The sequence below is a fragment of the Drosophila subpulchrella genome, unplaced genomic scaffold (assembly GCF_014743375.2).
Source record: "Drosophila subpulchrella strain 33 F10 #4 breed RU33 unplaced genomic scaffold, RU_Dsub_v1.1 Primary Assembly Seq354, whole genome shotgun sequence".
Lineage (NCBI taxonomy): Eukaryota > Metazoa > Arthropoda > Insecta > Diptera > Drosophilidae > Drosophila > Drosophila subpulchrella.
The window spans coordinates 9,383,949-9,400,222 of NW_023665577.1; the positions used below are offsets into that span (position 1 = coordinate 9,383,949).

Below are 16,274 nucleotides of genomic sequence, written 5' to 3' on the forward strand. Positions count from 1 at the left end.
GGCTGCCTGGCTAATTGTGGCAAGGTGAAGTGTATAAATTCGGCGGACAAACTGGCGCACAAGATCAGTTGGCCAAGAGATTTCCCAGCAGCTGCAGCTGGACGGCATTGAGAGAACAACGAGAGTGATATCACAAGGATTGGGGATACGCACAGAATGGATTCGCGTCTGGGTCTGCTCATCGCCCTGCTGCTGGCGGCCTTTCAGGCCTGGGCCCTGGAAGCCTCGGCGCACTCGAACTCGAACTCCACGGAGAGCGGCATTTTGCGGACAGTGCGTCATGTTTACGGACAGTGTGCGGATAGCGAGGACATCTTCTGGTGCTGCAAGATCCAGGGGGTCCGCCTCCTGGGCCGCGCCCTCAAAGTCCAACAGCTGGGGATCGTGGATGGTGTGAGCCTGGTGCGGCGGGAGTCCTTCAGCCAGGATACGCGTAGTGGTCGCTCCAGCCTGGCCGAGAGCCAGCTAAGCAATCGCGACCTCGAGCACATGTCTGGGAAGAGTCTGGACGCCCTGCTGCTGGAGCGGTTCCTCAACTTTGTCCACAGCCACCAGCTGCAGGTGAACCTGCCTCGTTTGCTGAGGTTCGGCGAGCGAAATGGCCAGGACTGGCTGCAGCACCTGCTCGGCTACTTTCTGCCAGCCGGCGAAAGTGAGGGTCGCAAGAAAAAGGATGACAAGAAGTATCTGGGACCTTTCATCGCTGCCGTTCTGCTGAAGACAGCCATTCTGAAAATGGCCTACCACTCGATCGCCATTGTGGCGGGAAAGGCGCTGATTGTGGGCAAGATAGCCCTGATCATTAGTGCAATAATTGGCCTGAAGAAGCTCGTTGGTCACGACGGCGGCGAGAAGACCACCTACGAGATCGTCAAGCATCCGCAGGTGCAGCAGAGCCACACCTATTCCTCCAGCCACCAGGGCGAGTACGACACGGGCGGCCACGACGGAGGATCCTATCACCGCAGCATCGACGACGAGATGATGATGCAGGACAAGGCCTACCAGGCCTGGATGCCCCACGTGGGCGCCTCTGCCACGCCCGCCTCCAAGGGGTCCCGATAAGGCTATCGGGGAGGTCCTTCCGGGGTCGGAAGCTCTACAACCAAAGATCCCAAGAGCCCCGCTTAGTCCAATCTATTTGAATTTGTATTTACACTCGACAGCCCTCCAGTTTAAGTTTAGTTATCGTAGTTATTATGTTACCAAAACGCGAGCATTAAAAAGAATAGAATTTCAGGTGCAATTGGTTTTTGTGGTCGGTTTTGGGGTCTGCGAGCAGAAAATAAGTTAGTAGTTTTAGAAGGAAGCGTTTCTGACTCCATAAAGTATTAAATATATACTGTTGTGTTCAAATTAAAAAAAAAACAAGGAAGAACGCTATAGTCGAGTACCTCGACTATCAGATACCCGTTACTCAGCTAAAGGGACCAAAGGGAAATGGAGATATGCAAGCAGCAAAGCGAGATTTAAGTGCGCCACCTACCGGCGGAAGACAGATTTAAGCATTGTGGGCGTTAGGGTAGGCGTGGCAAATTTTTTTTTGGATCAATCGATAGGTATTGACGAGACCAATACATTTCAGTTAAAATTTGTTATCTAGCATAAAAATTGTGGGCGCCACAGGCTTGGGCGGTTTGTGGGCGTTAGAGTGGGCGTGGCATATTCGCATAACAAACCTGCGCTGCGTACAAGGCTACGGAATCTAAATCTGAAATCCCAATACTCTATCTTTGATAGTTTCCGAGATATCCGCGTTCATATTTACGGTTTTTTGAAGTTTGTGGGCGGTTTGTGGGCGTTAAAGTGGGCGTGGCAAACTTTTTTTTGGGTCAATCGATAGGTATTGATGAGAACAATTCATTTCAGTTTAAATTTTTACTCTAGCATCAAAACTGTAGAAGCCACAGTTTTGGGCGGTTTGTGGGCGTTAGAGTGGGCGTGGCACTCTACTGAAACAAACTTGCGCTGCGTAAGAAGCTCAGGAATCTGCTCGCCAAATCTCAATAGCCTAGCTCTCATAGTTTCCAAGATCTCAGCGTTCATCCGGACAGACAGACGGACAGACGGACAGACGGACAGACGGACATGGCTAGATCGACTCGGCTAGTGATCCTGATCAAGAATATATGTACTTTATGGGGTCGGAAACGCTTCCTTCTGCCTGTTACATACTTTCCGACGAATCTAGTATACCCTTTTACTCTACGAGTAACGGGTATAATGATGCACTACAGCGAACAGAACTTTTACGCAACCTTTTCTTCGAGGCCTTTTTTACCCCGGTTCTCAATTTATCGGTAAACCAGACGGTTTTTTGTATGTGAGCAATTGAGCACAGTACAGATACTCGTGTGCCTCGACTTTCAGATACCAGTTCTTCATCTAAGGAGAGCGCAAAGGAGTTGGAGATAGGAAAGCCACAAAGTGATTTTTTCGAGATTGCAACTATATTTATGAGATATATCATATCATATTTACAGAACTAGGAGCTTTACCTTAATATCTAAAGGAAACCTCTCGTGGGTTTGGTGGCCTCCGGGCGTGGCTGTTGTGGGTCAGTCACCGCCTGATGCAGGCGTCGCTTCAGTGGCTCCATCTGGTAGGCCTGGTAGAACTCCATCTGGTGCTCCACTGGAGGTTCTTCGACCTGCTCCAGGTGCGAGGATGCGTAGTCGTGGGTGGGCATGCTGCGGTGCCAACCGCTCTCGTGACTGGAGTGAACCACCACGTGCTCCGTCCCTCCGCCGCCACCACTACCACTGTGACCAGTCGAACCCTTTTTTAGACTGCCCTGCGGAGAGAAGCGTAGCGCCAACAATTTGGACGGAACTGTTCTAGAGACAGATTCTACTCACCAGCAAGGAGATGACCAGGGCGATCTTGGCCATGATGAAGGCCGAGCCGGCGATGAGGATGACCTTGCCTAGGAACATTTGGGCGAGGGTGGCCACCATGATCATGCCGCCCATCATGGCCATGTGCTTGTCTTTGTCCTTCTTTTTGCGACCTGTTTTTTTGGAGCAGTTTTTATTTTTCTTTTTATACTTGTCTTTCTTCTTTTTTTTCTTAGAATTTTTCTTTTTTTTGGACTTTTTCTTAGGTTTTTTCTTTTTAGACTTTTTCTTCTGCTTATCCTTATATTTATCTTTATCATAGGTGGTTGCATGCACTTCGAAACTACTAAATCCTCCTATAAACTTATCCACTTTATCATCTACGCTCGAATAACTACCTTGATCGAAGCCCAGTTCGCTCCCAAAGTCATCTATGGCATTGGAAATGGTCAACTGCCGTGGTAGCTGAAGTCGAAGAGCTCTTCCCCGGACCAACTCCATCAGCTTTCCGGGTATGCCAGTATCCATGCGCCTCCTCTCCTGCTCGGTAAATCCTGTCTGAGGTTCAATGCTCAGGTACTCGCTGATCTGCCAGGTGCTGTTATCCCTGGTGGCTCCATCCAGCAATCGCTCGCTTTCGGAACCCAGACACTCCCAAACCTCCAAGCCACCCATGCATTGGGCTATAATCCTGCCCAGACTTCGGGGACTCCATTGGGAGGAGGGCGTTTTGCCAGCAGTTTCATTTCCTTTATGACTTAAAGCCAGGACCGAATTGCAAAGCATTACGCACTGTAGCAAAAGCACACGCCACATTTTCCCTTACTGCGTATAATGAAACCTCTTTAAGCGCTTCTTGAACCACAAATAACCCAAAAAGTGGCTCTGCCCTGTTATTTATAATGCCTTGATCTTTTTCGGGAGTAGCAATTAACGCGCTTGTCAAAGCACGACACTGCTCTCTTGATAGGAATCAAATAGAAATGTTTCCAGAAGTTTGCTCGCTGAACCCTGACCCAACGAAAACTGAAACCGAATTTTTCGGTTAAGTTAACTTTCATTTTTGGAAAGCACTCACTATGTTTGGCTAATTACAGCTTATGTGCACGCTGAGAAAATTATCAAAAAACGTAATGTTGCAAAAAAAAACATACTACAACATATTTAATTAAATTTAAAGTCAATTAAAAACTGTTATTTTTGGACCTAATTTATTTTAAATTCTACCAATATGTGCGTTAATACATATCTTAAATAACAAAACAACAGCTATAAAAAAATGGTTAGATACAAATAAAAAGTTCATAGTTTAACAATGCATATATAAATATATACTACAGTATTTAATTATAAATATTTAGTTTCTTGTACTAGAAAATTAAAGTAATATGTTTTAGTATTGACTTTTGCTTTGTGTATTAAATTATTGGGATATAGTCTCATATGGGAGAAGAACAGAGTATCTTATTCTTATTCACTAAAGTATTTAAGCTAAAATTAAATACCCGTTACAACGAATTTTGTAGGTTTTTGTGCAAAAATGAGGCTTTTCGTTGAGTGTAAATTATGCCCTACAGCGATCTCACGTCTACCGCCTGCCAGCCCGCCATTCCATGGGGATCCTGAAAGTTTCTCATCAGAAGTTCGCCCTCCTGCTCCACACTGGCCGCCAATAGTTTGTTACTTGGCCTGCGCTGGTTCTCAAAGTCGTAAAAACGGTCTGGTGTGGTTGGATTAGGGTTGGTTGGTGGTGCAGCGACCGGCGTCTCTGCCCCTCGAGGTTGCTCGAATCTCACCTTCCGCTCTGTGCGACGATATGGTGACAACTCGTGGACATCGTACTGGTGGTGGAGCTCATCTTGGCCCTGACCAAATACTGTAGTTTTTCCAGGAAAATGGCCAATTGGTCGGTGTCCTTGAAAGCCGCCGAAGCCAAAGTTCGAGCCGCCAAAGCTGCCAAAGTTAGCGCCTCCAAAACCACCGCCCAAACCTCCAAAGCCACCCAATCCCCCCAGCGAGCCCATAATTCCACCCAGTCCCAAAAAGCTGCTCACGTAAATCGCCAACTTGACCAAAAACAATGATTTTTTGAGCAGCAGACAGATGCCGGCAAATAGTAAGGGAACCAGAGCTACTAGATTGAACTTCAGGCCTAAAAGAAATGGCAGTAAATACTGCTTGGCCAACACGCGACCTAAAAAGATACAACAAAGTAAAATTATTAAAACTAAATTTATTAAATAAGGTATGCAATATTAATCAGTATTTCTTATCCCAATCGTTAAAGTATCAAATTTTCATTCGATGCAATGCAATACTTTAAGGGTAAATCATTTCAGAAAATGTTATTTCAATTATAAAATATTTTAATATCTGATATGTTAATAATTTTTTTCAAAACAAAAATAATCCTGAGAATCAAGCCAAAGGTTTGATTTTAAACTTAGCTTTTAAGTACTTTAATTTAACAAACTTGGGTTATTTTTTTTTACGCTTTTAAAAGGACTGTCAGAAGATATAAGTTTACTTAAGACCTACCGGTTGAGGGATCCTCGTATCCAAATTGTCGCTCTCCCTGCCCCGCTCCATCAAGGACGAACTCCGCCACACTGTTCGCATCCGCAGTGGGTCCAATTTTGAACATAAGACCCGGATACAACCCATCCATGTGCCATTCGAGACTTCGTTGGCCCATGACGGCGCCCGCGTTCTCCAGAATGCCGCGAAAGTCCACGGGATCTGTGTCGAGCACATTTGCCAGAGATCTGACTGCGGGCGATTCACTTTTCACAGTCACAAAATCTTCCACGAATCTTATGTTGTCGCTCTCGTCCAGTCTCTGGATGAAGTTCAGGGCAGACCGTCCCAGACATTCACTAAGCTTCGGTTTCTGAGATCCACGAACACACTGCTTGAACTCCGAACTCATAGCGGAAAAGTCACTGCCAACCACTTGGTGGAAACTGACCAGGAGCAACACAATATCCAGTGGCGACATGATGGTCAGGTGTTTGGATCTTAACTGAGCCCGCTGGCCAACTGACCCCTGGGTTTTATATCCGCCACATCTTGTTATACAATAATCAACTGGTCTTTTGGCCAAATCTGCTCTCATTCAGTAAACGCGCTGCCTTTTTGCACATGGCCCAATAACGGAAATTGTTTTACATCAACGCCAAGTGGCGGCTCTTCGTCTTCGTCTGCTTCTTATTTAAACCGGCATGGTCATGGTCAGTGCACACGACCCATAGCTAGAGCTGCGTCGACTGGTGGCCAATTTTTCGCACATCTCGGTTATTATGCAAGGGTTATTGTTAACCCACTGAAATTATGAAATACTCGAAGGCGCCACCGTTCGGACCCCTGGAAAATCTACAATTACCATTACTAATGCCAGTCCATTAAATAAACGGAGGCGCTTAGAGAATTACCAGAAATGTTCCATCGTTTACACAGAAAAACTCGAAAATTGCCGCAAGTCAATTAAGAAAACAAACAAGCGGAAAAGGGGCAATCAGAGGTACTTTTTTGTGGAATATCGGAGTTTATTATTCAGCATGATTGAGTCATATTTAAGGGAAGGGAAAGAAATACTCCTTAATTATTATTATTTTGTGTTTATATTCTTAAACCATATTTTGATAAGAGAAGTTGCCTAAAATAAAATCCAAAAGACATGGGTAATGATTTTACGCTGGGTTTTAAGCTGTTATAGCATCCAAATATGATGGAAAAGTAAAAATAGTTTGCGGAAAGTTTTGGTCATGTGTGTGTAGTTGGTTACCTTTACTAACCTTTAAATTTACCTTAAATTTGTTATTCCTGATATGTAATTTTTAAATGTAATGCAATTATTGCATTAATAAAAAGTTTAAGTTTAAAAACAAACATAAGTAAGCTAATTATCTTGAATACAATTATTAAAGAACTTATACTTTTTTAAGCAGGCTAAAAACTAAACCAATTTAGTTACCATCATATTCCAAGCTTAAGAGAGTAGAAAGTTCGTTGAATAATCCAAATGCGTTCGAGGGGAAAAACTTTGCATACTCTTAGGCGGAGTCGCTTAAAGTTAAGCGTCTGTTTTAGTGATGCCAGCACGTCACGATATTTGACTGCAATAGCAACATCAAAAAGGTATTTCGTCTCCGCGGGTGGGTATATTTGAATATCCCCTAAGAAACCGTCTGAATTCTAAACATCCCAAGTCCCTTGGCGACTCCTAGAATTCCCCGATTCCACTGACAAAACTGAGCAGACAAGCGACCGAAGAAAGTTTCAGGTAAATCAGACTCCTACCAAATCATCCCTTCCACCAAAGACAAGTTTCGAGGAATTTTAGGTCTTGGCTTTACGGTTTAATCTCTGCGGTTGTCGCCGAAAACTTTTGTAATTTTGTAAAAGTTTTGTGTCGTTTTATTGGAGGAGGCGCACATTGGCTGACAGTTAATAAATTTCCAATTGCAAGGCGCAGCGACCAAAAAGAAATTGTATTAATAAACACTTTCACCGCCAATACTTGAAATTCACGGCCAGTTGCCTGCAGTTGTTTACAAATAGTTAGCAGCGAAAAAGAGACATAGAGGCCGCGGCCGTCCAGACCTTTTGGCCATTTTGAGCTTTGGGTTGAGTCGGCTTTGGCCATTTATATGCCGAATGGCCATGGCCATAAATTGCAGTGGCGGGGCGTGCTCCCGTCTGGAACTGGAATCCACGCTCCCATCCACACACCCAATTTGTTTGGGGCGTACGTGTTGCACTGCGAATGCAAAAGGCAAAAAGCAGGTCGCAACTTTCATTAGATTTTCCCGAGATGTGGAGATGTGAGCCAGTTTCTGGAGCGACATCGGATATATGTGAATGACTGTACGACTGACCGGGCTGAGCTGTGGAGGCTCTCGGAGGCTTCACGCCTGGCTGGCCCAAGTGAAATCCGGCGAGCTTGCTCCGTGATTTTGTGTGTCGCCCATGCAACTGATATCGCTGGCCCAGTTCGCCTTAGCCGGTGAAAGAGTGAAAGCATTTCGCTGCGTATGAGTGATATATCCCATTGAAAGACCAAGACACAAGTTCGAGATAAATGCGGCATTTCTTTTATTGATTTGTGTTTGTTGGGGGCGTGGCCAGGGGGCCTTTCCTGCGCCTAGCAGTTCAGAGTTAGGCAGTTCAGTTTAACAGTTTAGTTTAGGAGTCGAGTTGAGTTAAGCGTAGAGTTTAAACAGTAAAGCTCTGAGTATTAATACGAGAGTTGCAGTTACTTTAAGATTAGACATTAGATTATAAACGGCGCCAGGTGTCCCCTTGGCGGCAGCCCCTGGCTGCTTACTTCCTAGACCTACTATATTTGCTGCTGGGTTCTGGGTTTCTCTTGGTTTCCCTTCTATTTCTCTTGATGGCGCCTTAAGGGTGTAAGCCTGGCATGAACTATGCTATACAAATAAATTAAATAAATAGAATAAATTAGACGGCCCTCCGAGTATTGCACTGATCAGTTGCCTCAGCATTCAGAATATTTGGCATCCGTAGCTCATTGCTTATACGCCGCGTAGGCCAGCTGCTGGGCCTGGGAGTCGTCGGCCGGCAGCGAGCGGCCGTAGCTGTGCTCGTGCTCGTAGTGCGGGTGCGCCACCACCTCGTAGTTCTCCTTCTTGGACTCCAGCAGCTTCTTCAGCCCGATGATGCCGGACAGCAGCAGGGCGATCTTGCCGATGACCAGGGCCTTGAAGGAGATCAGGGCCAGGAAGCCGATGGCCAGGGGCAGCAGGGCGGCCATCTTCAGCTTGAACAGCATCAGCAGGGGCATCAGGTACTTCTTCTTCTCCTTCTTCTTGCCGCGGGCTGGAAAAGGGATTTACAAATTCGGGCTTTAAGATTTGCATTACTTTCGCTGGGGCAGCGCTGGCCGCTCATTAGCAACTGGAGCACAGATAATTAGCCAGCGAACAGGATCGACCGCTTTCTATGTGGCTGCGTTTAGAAATTGGAAATCGGAAATTGCAGCCGCTGCGCACAAAAAGAAAGTAAGCCTCGCTAACTGGCTGACTAAAGTGCAATTAATAGCCGACTATCTGGATAACCAGCTGCCAATGCACCGCTATGTGCATGGCTACATGGCCGCATGGCCACATGGCTGCCTGGCTGCCTGGCCATGTGGCTGCCTCACAGGATGACCTCGATATGGCGGCGACTTAACAGTGAAAACAGGATTTGCGGCGGAGCCATCTGCCCGAACTGGTCGCCTGCATTACTAACCCAAATTGGCAGAGAGCCGGCCCGACCAGAACGGTAATTTATGTGGGATCTGATGGGCACCAGCTAGCTAGACAGACAGATAGATGGGCAGGCAGGCAGATACTCACATTCCTCGAGGGCGCGCTGCATGTCCTGGATGGAGTCCTTGGGCACCTTGAACTGCAGAGTGTGGGTGCCAAAGAAGCGGGCCACCCGCTCCACCAGCAGGGAGTCCACCTCGGCCTCGCGGGCCTCCACCTCCTCGGGCAGCTGCATCTCGTTGAGGGACCGGCCCACCGGGATCTCGTCGGTCTTCACCAGGGCAATGCCCTCGGTCAGCCGCACATCGCCGTTCTCCGTGTCGAAGTAGTGCAGGGCGCGCTCCTTTTGGGGTTTGATTGGGGATTAGGATCGGGTTTTCGATTGGGGGACTGGGCCCCCTGGCTTCGTTACCTTCATGCACAGGACCATCGAGCGCTCGCCGCAGTCCTTGACCATCTTGAGGGCGCTGGTCAGCAGGCTGTCCGCTTCCGAGGCAGCCGCCGCCGTGGAGGCGATCAGCGCAAACAGGCACACAAACTTGAACATGGCTGTAAATTGGGTATTTCCTTGTATGTTATTTCTCACAAACACTTGACACTGGCTCGCAGCTATGATATCCTGCCACTTCCTGGCAACTTTGTGTGTCTTCACTTGATTGAGTGCACTGAGCTCGATTGGCGTGTTCGATCTGTCGGTCAGAAGGCAACCGGTAAACTGTGGCTAGAAGACGCACGCGGATCGAGTTTTATTCCCGGCCAGCAGAGCGGCGGCAGCGTTGGCCAGCAGCGACGACAGCGTTGTCGTTGTCGCGTTAGCGCTCTGCAGTGGTCCGAACCCACCTGAGACCCCCTCTGAGCCCCCTCTGGAGCCCCTCAGGTGCGCACACAGTAGCCGAGCTTAGAATTTAAATAAACAACCCGACGACGACGAACCTGGCCAGGTTGCAGCCGAAGTGCGAGGCGAAGTGGCCTGAGCCATCCCAGGCGCAGCAGAGACACCTGGACAGGTGCGCCGCAGTGGCCGCAGTCGCCGCTCACGCCGGCAGAGCCCGTCGGATTGGCAGTTGTTGTTTGTCAACACACTTCGGCGGCAGTTAGCTGTTTGCCTGCCACTGGGAGCAGGCCAATAGGTGGATCAGCCAGCTTTTAAATATTGAATTTACATCGATTAGGTCCGCTTAAGCGCAGGCAGGCCTTTGTGCCAGAAAGTGATAGGATTACCTCTCACCTCCGACCAAGTGATGGATACGACCACATTAAATCCTTTATGTTTAAAGCCTACCACAAGCCATAATTAAAATACAGCACTAACAAAGCATTTACTGGGCTTAGCCCCTAAGCTTTAAATTGAGGGAAAATAGCATTTAGTGCATTGATGTCAAATAAAGTGTTTAATAAATCAAATACCTCTGATAAAGTGTATTAAAATATATAAATGGTTAGAGCTTAACAATCGTTTTGTAATTATAAGACTAAAACAATAAAACAAACTGACTCAAAACTTAAAAGTTCTGAACAATAAATATTTATAATATTTATTTTTATTTAATTGTAGATCAGCAATAGTATTAAAATAATATTTAATGTTTCCTTGGATTGACTACCATCAATGGAATCTTCTCTCCTACTTATCAATTCCAACTTTGAGCTATTTGCAATTTGCGCTACACAGAGTTGAACTATAACAGCTTAGCCCTAATTAAATTCTGAACTTTGAGTTCAACTTACATCACGGTCATGCAATTATGTTCTCAGCAAGGCCGAGTGGAGTTAATGAGCTGCAAAGTGGTTAAGGTATTTAAGGCACCTTTGAGGCGCCACCTGATGATGGCACACTTTCCGCGCTGGGTGAATCTCGGGTGGTCAGCAGAAAGTGTTGCAGCGGTTTCATTTCAAACTGCAGTTAGCCACACAATGTTGGCGGGGGTGGGCGGTGGGCGGTTAATCAAGAGCGCCATTTAAGATGGCCACCGATGCCGATGGTCGAAAGCAACCGCCACTCGAATTGGAGTAAAATAGAAAATTAACTAGTTTGCTGGCACCGCGGCGGCATGGTGGAAGAAATTTCACTTTAATTTTGCTTTTTATTTATGTGTTTGTTTGTGCCTCCAGCGGGCATCTCGCATAATGTATCTGCAGTTTTGTATGCCAATCCGATCGCCGGTCGGACAGACAGTTGCACAGAGACTCTCGCACGAGAGTTTCATTGGCATTATGTCGCTTTAATTTGCAGCACTCGAAAATTGCCACACGTCGTATCTACTTCTCGTCTCATCGCTCCATCGTCCATCGTTTGCCGGTAATTTACGCATTAGACGAGTGCCCCGAAAGAAAGCTACGCCGCAGATTTGCATGCTGCCCAAAGCAACAAGCCCACTGGTAGTGAAATAAAATAAAACACAGTCTCGCATCTAGATGCAAAGCCACTCGACATTTCGCAGACTATCATCCAAAGCGGCAGCATGGGCCCAAAATCCGTTGATGGAATATGTAAATGCCCTGCACGTGGCCATAGATGTGGATGTGACAGCCACTGTCACGATATGTCATGGAGTGTGTCTTCTAATGCCCTTTCAGCGAATGCCCTTTCTAAAAAATAAGACCGACTTAGAAGTCAAAATATATTATTTTAAGTCATTATACTTAAAAACATACTCCTATAATATAAATAAAAACATCATAAAGAAAATATATATATTATTTTCTTTAGTATAAATTATAAAAAAAATAATAAAGTAGCTTAGTTTGAAGTAAATAGTAAAATAAATAATTAATGCCTTTGGTATATATATATAAATAGTATAAATAGTATATATATAAATAGTAAAATAAATAATGAATGCCTTTGGTATTGATGCCTTGAACTTAACTTTCTTAAATAAATGTTAGTCACATTGAATGTCAGTAAAACTATGGACAACTCCATGGAATATATAGGTTAGAGGTATTTATTAAATATTTGAAGATAATTACTTTTCAAATACTTAATTTACTTTTATTTTTTAAATATACATTAATAATACACTTTTATTTAACAATCCTTTGATAATATTACTAACTTACCATTTGTGTACTTTCAATATCTACCGAACACAATATTATTTTTGAAAAGTATAAACGGTTCTAATATAAGCCCTTGGCCAGTACTCCATATTTTCATATTTATCAATTTATGTATTCAGCTATTAATAATTTTATGCGCAAAGAGTTTTATTAAAACCAACGTACTTATTACATATTAAATGAAAACACTTATCAAACATTTAATTAAAATTTGTGATTGATAAGAATTTTGCCACTTTGAAAAGAAAACAGGTCACCACAATGTCTCAGGAAGAGTATTATTTAGTCCGCAATGAAGGTCTCACAAGGCCCCACTCCAAATATATGTTAACATTGTGCGTGCGCAATGAAAGTGAAAAAGTAATTTCATCGCTAACATTTTATACAATTTAAACTACGGCACTTCAAACATTGTGTGATGCAATATTGAAATAATATCGTATTTTTAGTAAAGGTTTTAAAGATATAGGGTATACCCTTTGCTATAGCAATATTTTTTAAGCACTCTAAAGTGGGAGTTGTAATTGGATTTTAACATGTTGGCAAGGCTAGTTGGCCAGTCTTAACGAGCCGAGTATTTGCCATAAATCCGTGCACTTAACTTCAACTGAGTGTGCTCAATTAATTCGCATGCCATCTCCTGATGCTTCCCATTTCCCCCACCAACGGCCATTTCGTCGGCTGACCCAAATCGGCATGCGAAATATTCGCTCTAGAGATAAAGCCAACCTTAAAGCATCGCACATTCGAGGCAAACAATCCCAAATTTCGGCCCCACCCGCTCGGCCCCACCCCAACCCTTCCAGTGGCATCTTCAAAATTGACACCTCTTCAAAGTTTCACTTTCATTCCGCTTGGCTGGCATGGAATTCCGGGTAAAGCCAGCTCAGCTCAGCTCCGGCCTTAGTTTGCAGCTCCGGCGCTGTTTACATGGTGCGCTCGGGTAATTTTCAATTAATGAAAGTCCCGGGCCGATGACGTCAGTAGTGCCCCAGCAAAGGGCACCCACATCTAAATGGCCGAGGGGCCTGGGAATGTCGTGGGCCAGGTTCAATGTTCTACTCTGAGCAGCTCATTAATATTTTGTGTAGTGGCCCAAAAGTGAAATTGTCGCATACCGAAGAAGGCAGCACAACAATGGACAGGGAGGAAAAACAGCAGAGCAGAGAAGCTAGGAAAGTTGCATATTTTATCCATTCAGAAATGCAAGCCATCACAAAACTGCACGTGCATTCGAGGTCGAATTCTCCATTGTGTTACATGGAATTCAAATGGGGATTAAATTAAGGAATACGGAGATGAACATAGTACGCATGGAAAATTTCACAACACTTCCCTTTTCTGAAATTGAGCAAAAAAACATTTGCTTGTCAACTTTTTGATTAACATAATTATTCCATTTGTAAATGAACTTGTTATGGAAACTCATTTGAATTATATGTAAACCAGAATCTGCACTCGAGCAATGCAATTTAGGTACGTTTCAATTTAAGATCCAAGAACTCACTATTATTTCTACCGCAGCTGTAGGTACCTAAAATATGTATGCGTCTGTAATTGAGTTTGGTAGAAAGCGAAGCAGCTTCGGCTGCCATTTTTGGCACGCACGTAAGCCCGTTTCAATGAAACTTTAATTGTTATCAAAAATTCATGTTCAGGGAGCGGCAGCGACACCAAAAACAAGTCATCTAGATGTGATTTTCGGGTAGCAGAATTTACTATATTTAATTAACGCTTACTTAAACCTAACACACACATTTAGTTCGTTAAATTAATGATCGATTAGGCGAATTAAACTAGACATTAGTCAGACAGTTCGTGCGGCGCTCGATTCTTTGGTTCAATCTCCACAAATATCCCCCGAGAATCTTCCATCCCGAGCTTCTCCATATCCTCCACCATCTCCGTTTTCCAAATGCAAATGCGAGCTCACAGGCTCTTGGCGCTGCCCGCCGAATCCTTGGCCGCCGGCTTCCAGCCGCTGTAGGCGGTGTCCAGTTCCCGGCCCCAGCCGGAGTGGCCGCCCGAGGAGACGACCACCTCGTGGGAGGACTCCTTTCCGCCGCCGCCTCCGCTCAGCAGCTTCTTGATGCCGATGATCGAGGCCAGGACCAGGGCCAGCTTGGACACGATCAGCGCCTTGCCCGCCAGCATGGCCAGTGCTCCGTAGGCCAGGGGCACGATGGTCCCGCCCAGCAGCAGGGGGATCATGATCATGGCGCCGCTGCCCTTCTTCTCCTTCTTCTTGCGACCCTCCACCGAATTTGCCTCGGAGTCAAATTTAACCTGGGACAGAAATGAAGGAAAGGAAATTATAAATAAATATGAATTATTTGCTTTTATGGATGGAATTTTAAAAGGCCTCTTATAAATTAATAATATTAACTATTTGTTTTTAAGAAGAGAAGTGTATTGCAATTTTAAATTATACTGTTGTATAATGGCCTGGCAACCCTGATAGGCTTTTTCACACATAAGAATTGTATAATTTCATAACTCTGCATAGATGTTTTGCATGCAACTGCATTCACAAAATTCAGCATATAAATTTTACTTTTAAATATTTTTTCAGCTTCCATTGTCACTCACCTGCAGAGTATGATCCTGAAGAAAGTTGCCCACCCGCTTGAGGATCATGTTGTTAAGGACCTGTTCCTTGGCGTCCACGCTCCTCGGCAAGACGGCTTCAATATCCTGTTCGTTGATGGGAGCCCTTTTCGGCTCCTCAGTTTCGCCGCCGGAACTCACAAACTGAATGCCCTCCACAAGCGACAGGGTTTTGGCCGATCGGAAGGCCTTTTCCAAGCCGGTTAGCAGCTTGACCTTGAGGCAAACGGACATGTTATCGCCGGTGCACTGCTGGTAGATGCGGTAAACCATCGACATGTCCTTCCAGAAGCCCGTAGAGCCCGTTCCGGGGCTATTGGCTGGGACCTGGGGCTTGGGGCCCGAACTGAGGCTGTTCAGGTTCTGATGCTGGTAGCTGGCACTGCGGGCACTCGAGAGCCAGCAGAAGACGATCATCAGGGCCGCCACATGCCACACGTACTTGATCATGACTGTGATGGGTGTTGCTATTCGAAGCTGGACGAGAACGGGATCCTTGGCCGGTCCTTGAGCTGAGGCACAAACTGGGGAGAAGACGCCGGGCGCTGCTCTTTGGGTGCTCAACTGAGTGCTGGCCGGTGGATCTTATGCATTTTATACCTGTGGCGGATAAATCGCATGTCGGCTGGCTGCCTGAAATTGAAAAACACAAAAACACAAAACACACGCTTTGTCTTAGTCTAAATATCACGGCAATTAGCCAGATGTTGTTGGCCAGTGGGGCTGCGCTTTCGTGATTTCGCTGCGAAAGCCACCGAAATGCAGTTTCGTTTGCAATTATATTCCCGCTTTTTAGCCCGTTCTAAGCTATTGAGCTCGTGCGTGACTGCCGCTGCCATTGCCATTCCTCACTGTCTTTGCATCCCATTTACTAGACCGTAAACACAGGCATTTTCGGTTTTTCAATGCCTTTTGGGGCAAGTTCACTGTCGTCACCCAATTTGGCCGAAACTTTTCTTTTTTCTCATGCACTCTGACAAAAATAGTTTTTGTTGCCTACTTTTTGGTGCTGCTGAGAAAAAGTGCAATTCCTGAAACGAAAGAGTTAAGACACGAACTTGATCGCACTTAACGAAAGTAGAGAAAAGCTTCGAGCTCAATCATATCTGCTTTGGTGAAATGGCCAATAGATGGCGTTTATCATAATTGAAATGTTAATAAGTTAGCGAAGAGGTGTCAAAACAGAAGCTAATAACTGGTAACATTCAAATATTTATCAAGTGGGAAATGTTGTAAGCATGTGCTAAAGAGTTAAGAAAATGTTAGCAATGTTGTAAGATTCAACTTTTGGGTCTAGTTATTTTTAATTATAAGGAGCAGACAATAATCTGATATTGGTAGAAACTCTAGATAAAAATAGTTCTCGATTTTTAAAAAAGTATTGCTTGTTGTAATTTTTAAAAAGAAATGCTTTTAAAAGAACTTACTACAAATGTAATTTTACCCATAAAATGTAAATTGTGAATTGTAAATATGTTTACTATAATAGGTAGAG

General features: G+C 45.0%; 5 protein-coding genes across 5 annotated transcripts; 1 reads left to right on the forward strand and 4 right to left on the reverse strand.

Annotated features, from left to right (window-relative positions):
• The first annotated feature begins 156 nt into the window (after positions 1-156).
• On the forward strand, positions 157-1,065 carry LOC119560965. The gene has a single exon (XM_037874718.1). The coding sequence runs from the start codon at positions 157-159 to the stop codon at positions 1,063-1,065; it is 909 nt and encodes a 302-aa protein (XP_037730646.1).
• A 1,441-nt stretch (positions 1,066-2,506) lies between these two features.
• Positions 2,507-3,653, reverse strand: LOC119560938. Its single transcript, XM_037874674.1, has 3 exons — positions 3,236-3,653; positions 2,859-3,010; positions 2,507-2,794 (listed from the first exon to the last, which is right to left on the reverse strand). The coding sequence occupies exons 1-3, from the start codon at positions 3,651-3,653 to the stop codon at positions 2,507-2,509; spliced, it is 858 nt and encodes a 285-aa protein (XP_037730602.1).
• Positions 3,654-4,408: 755 nt separating this feature from the next.
• Positions 4,409-5,835, reverse strand: LOC119560937. Its single transcript, XM_037874673.1, has 2 exons — positions 5,376-5,835; positions 4,409-5,031 (listed from the first exon to the last, which is right to left on the reverse strand). Exons 1-2 carry the CDS (start codon positions 5,833-5,835, stop codon positions 4,409-4,411), a joined length of 1,083 nt encoding a protein of 360 aa, XP_037730601.1.
• A 2,092-nt stretch (positions 5,836-7,927) lies between these two features.
• On the reverse strand, positions 7,928-9,784 carry LOC119560468. Its single transcript, XM_037873927.1, has 3 exons — positions 9,522-9,784; positions 9,197-9,452; positions 7,928-8,675 (listed from the first exon to the last, which is right to left on the reverse strand). The coding sequence occupies exons 1-3, from the start codon at positions 9,654-9,656 to the stop codon at positions 8,365-8,367; spliced, it is 702 nt and encodes a 233-aa protein (XP_037729855.1). The 5' UTR covers positions 9,657-9,784; the 3' UTR covers positions 7,928-8,364.
• A 4,096-nt stretch (positions 9,785-13,880) lies between these two features.
• On the reverse strand, positions 13,881-15,328 carry LOC119560506. The gene is made up of 2 exons (XM_037873980.1): positions 14,762-15,328; positions 13,881-14,458 (listed from the first exon to the last, which is right to left on the reverse strand). Exons 1-2 carry the CDS (start codon positions 15,227-15,229, stop codon positions 14,102-14,104), a joined length of 825 nt encoding a protein of 274 aa, XP_037729908.1. The 5' UTR covers positions 15,230-15,328; the 3' UTR covers positions 13,881-14,101.
• Between the last annotated feature and the right edge of the window lie 946 nt (positions 15,329-16,274).

Excerpts from the sequence above, each read along its gene's own strand:
- LOC119560965 (XM_037874718.1), top strand. The coding sequence starts at position 157 with ATGGATTCGCGTCTGGGTCTGCTCATCGCCCTGCTGCTGGCGGCCTTT.
- LOC119560938 (XM_037874674.1), bottom strand. The coding sequence starts at position 3,653 with ATGTGGCGTGTGCTTTTGCTACAGTGCGTAATGCTTTGCAATTCGGTC. Across the intron at positions 3,011-3,235 it reads CGAACTGGGCTTCGATCAAG|GTCGCAAAAAGAAGGACAAA; the intron begins GTAGTTATTCGA and ends CCAAAAAAACAG. Across the intron at positions 2,795-2,858 it reads CCCTGGTCATCTCCTTGCTG|GGCAGTCTAAAAAAGGGTTC; the intron begins GTGAGTAGAATC and ends TTCTCTCCGCAG.
- LOC119560937 (XM_037874673.1), bottom strand. The coding sequence starts at position 5,835 with ATGTCGCCACTGGATATTGTGTTGCTCCTGGTCAGTTTCCACCAAGTG. Across the intron at positions 5,032-5,375 it reads ATACGAGGATCCCTCAACCG|GTCGCGTGTTGGCCAAGCAG; the intron begins GTAGGTCTTAAG and ends GTATCTTTTTAG.
- LOC119560468 (XM_037873927.1), bottom strand. The coding sequence starts at position 9,656 with ATGTTCAAGTTTGTGTGCCTGTTTGCGCTGATCGCCTCCACGGCGGCG. Across the intron at positions 9,453-9,521 it reads CGATGGTCCTGTGCATGAAG|GAGCGCGCCCTGCACTACTT; the intron begins GTAACGAAGCCA and ends AAACCCCAAAAG. Across the intron at positions 8,676-9,196 it reads GCAGCGCGCCCTCGAGGAAT|CCCGCGGCAAGAAGAAGGAG; the intron begins GTGAGTATCTGC and ends TCCCTTTTCCAG.
- LOC119560506 (XM_037873980.1), bottom strand. The coding sequence starts at position 15,229 with ATGATCAAGTACGTGTGGCATGTGGCGGCCCTGATGATCGTCTTCTGC. Across the intron at positions 14,459-14,761 it reads TTCAGGATCATACTCTGCAG|GTTAAATTTGACTCCGAGGC; the intron begins GTGAGTGACAAT and ends TTTCTGTCCCAG.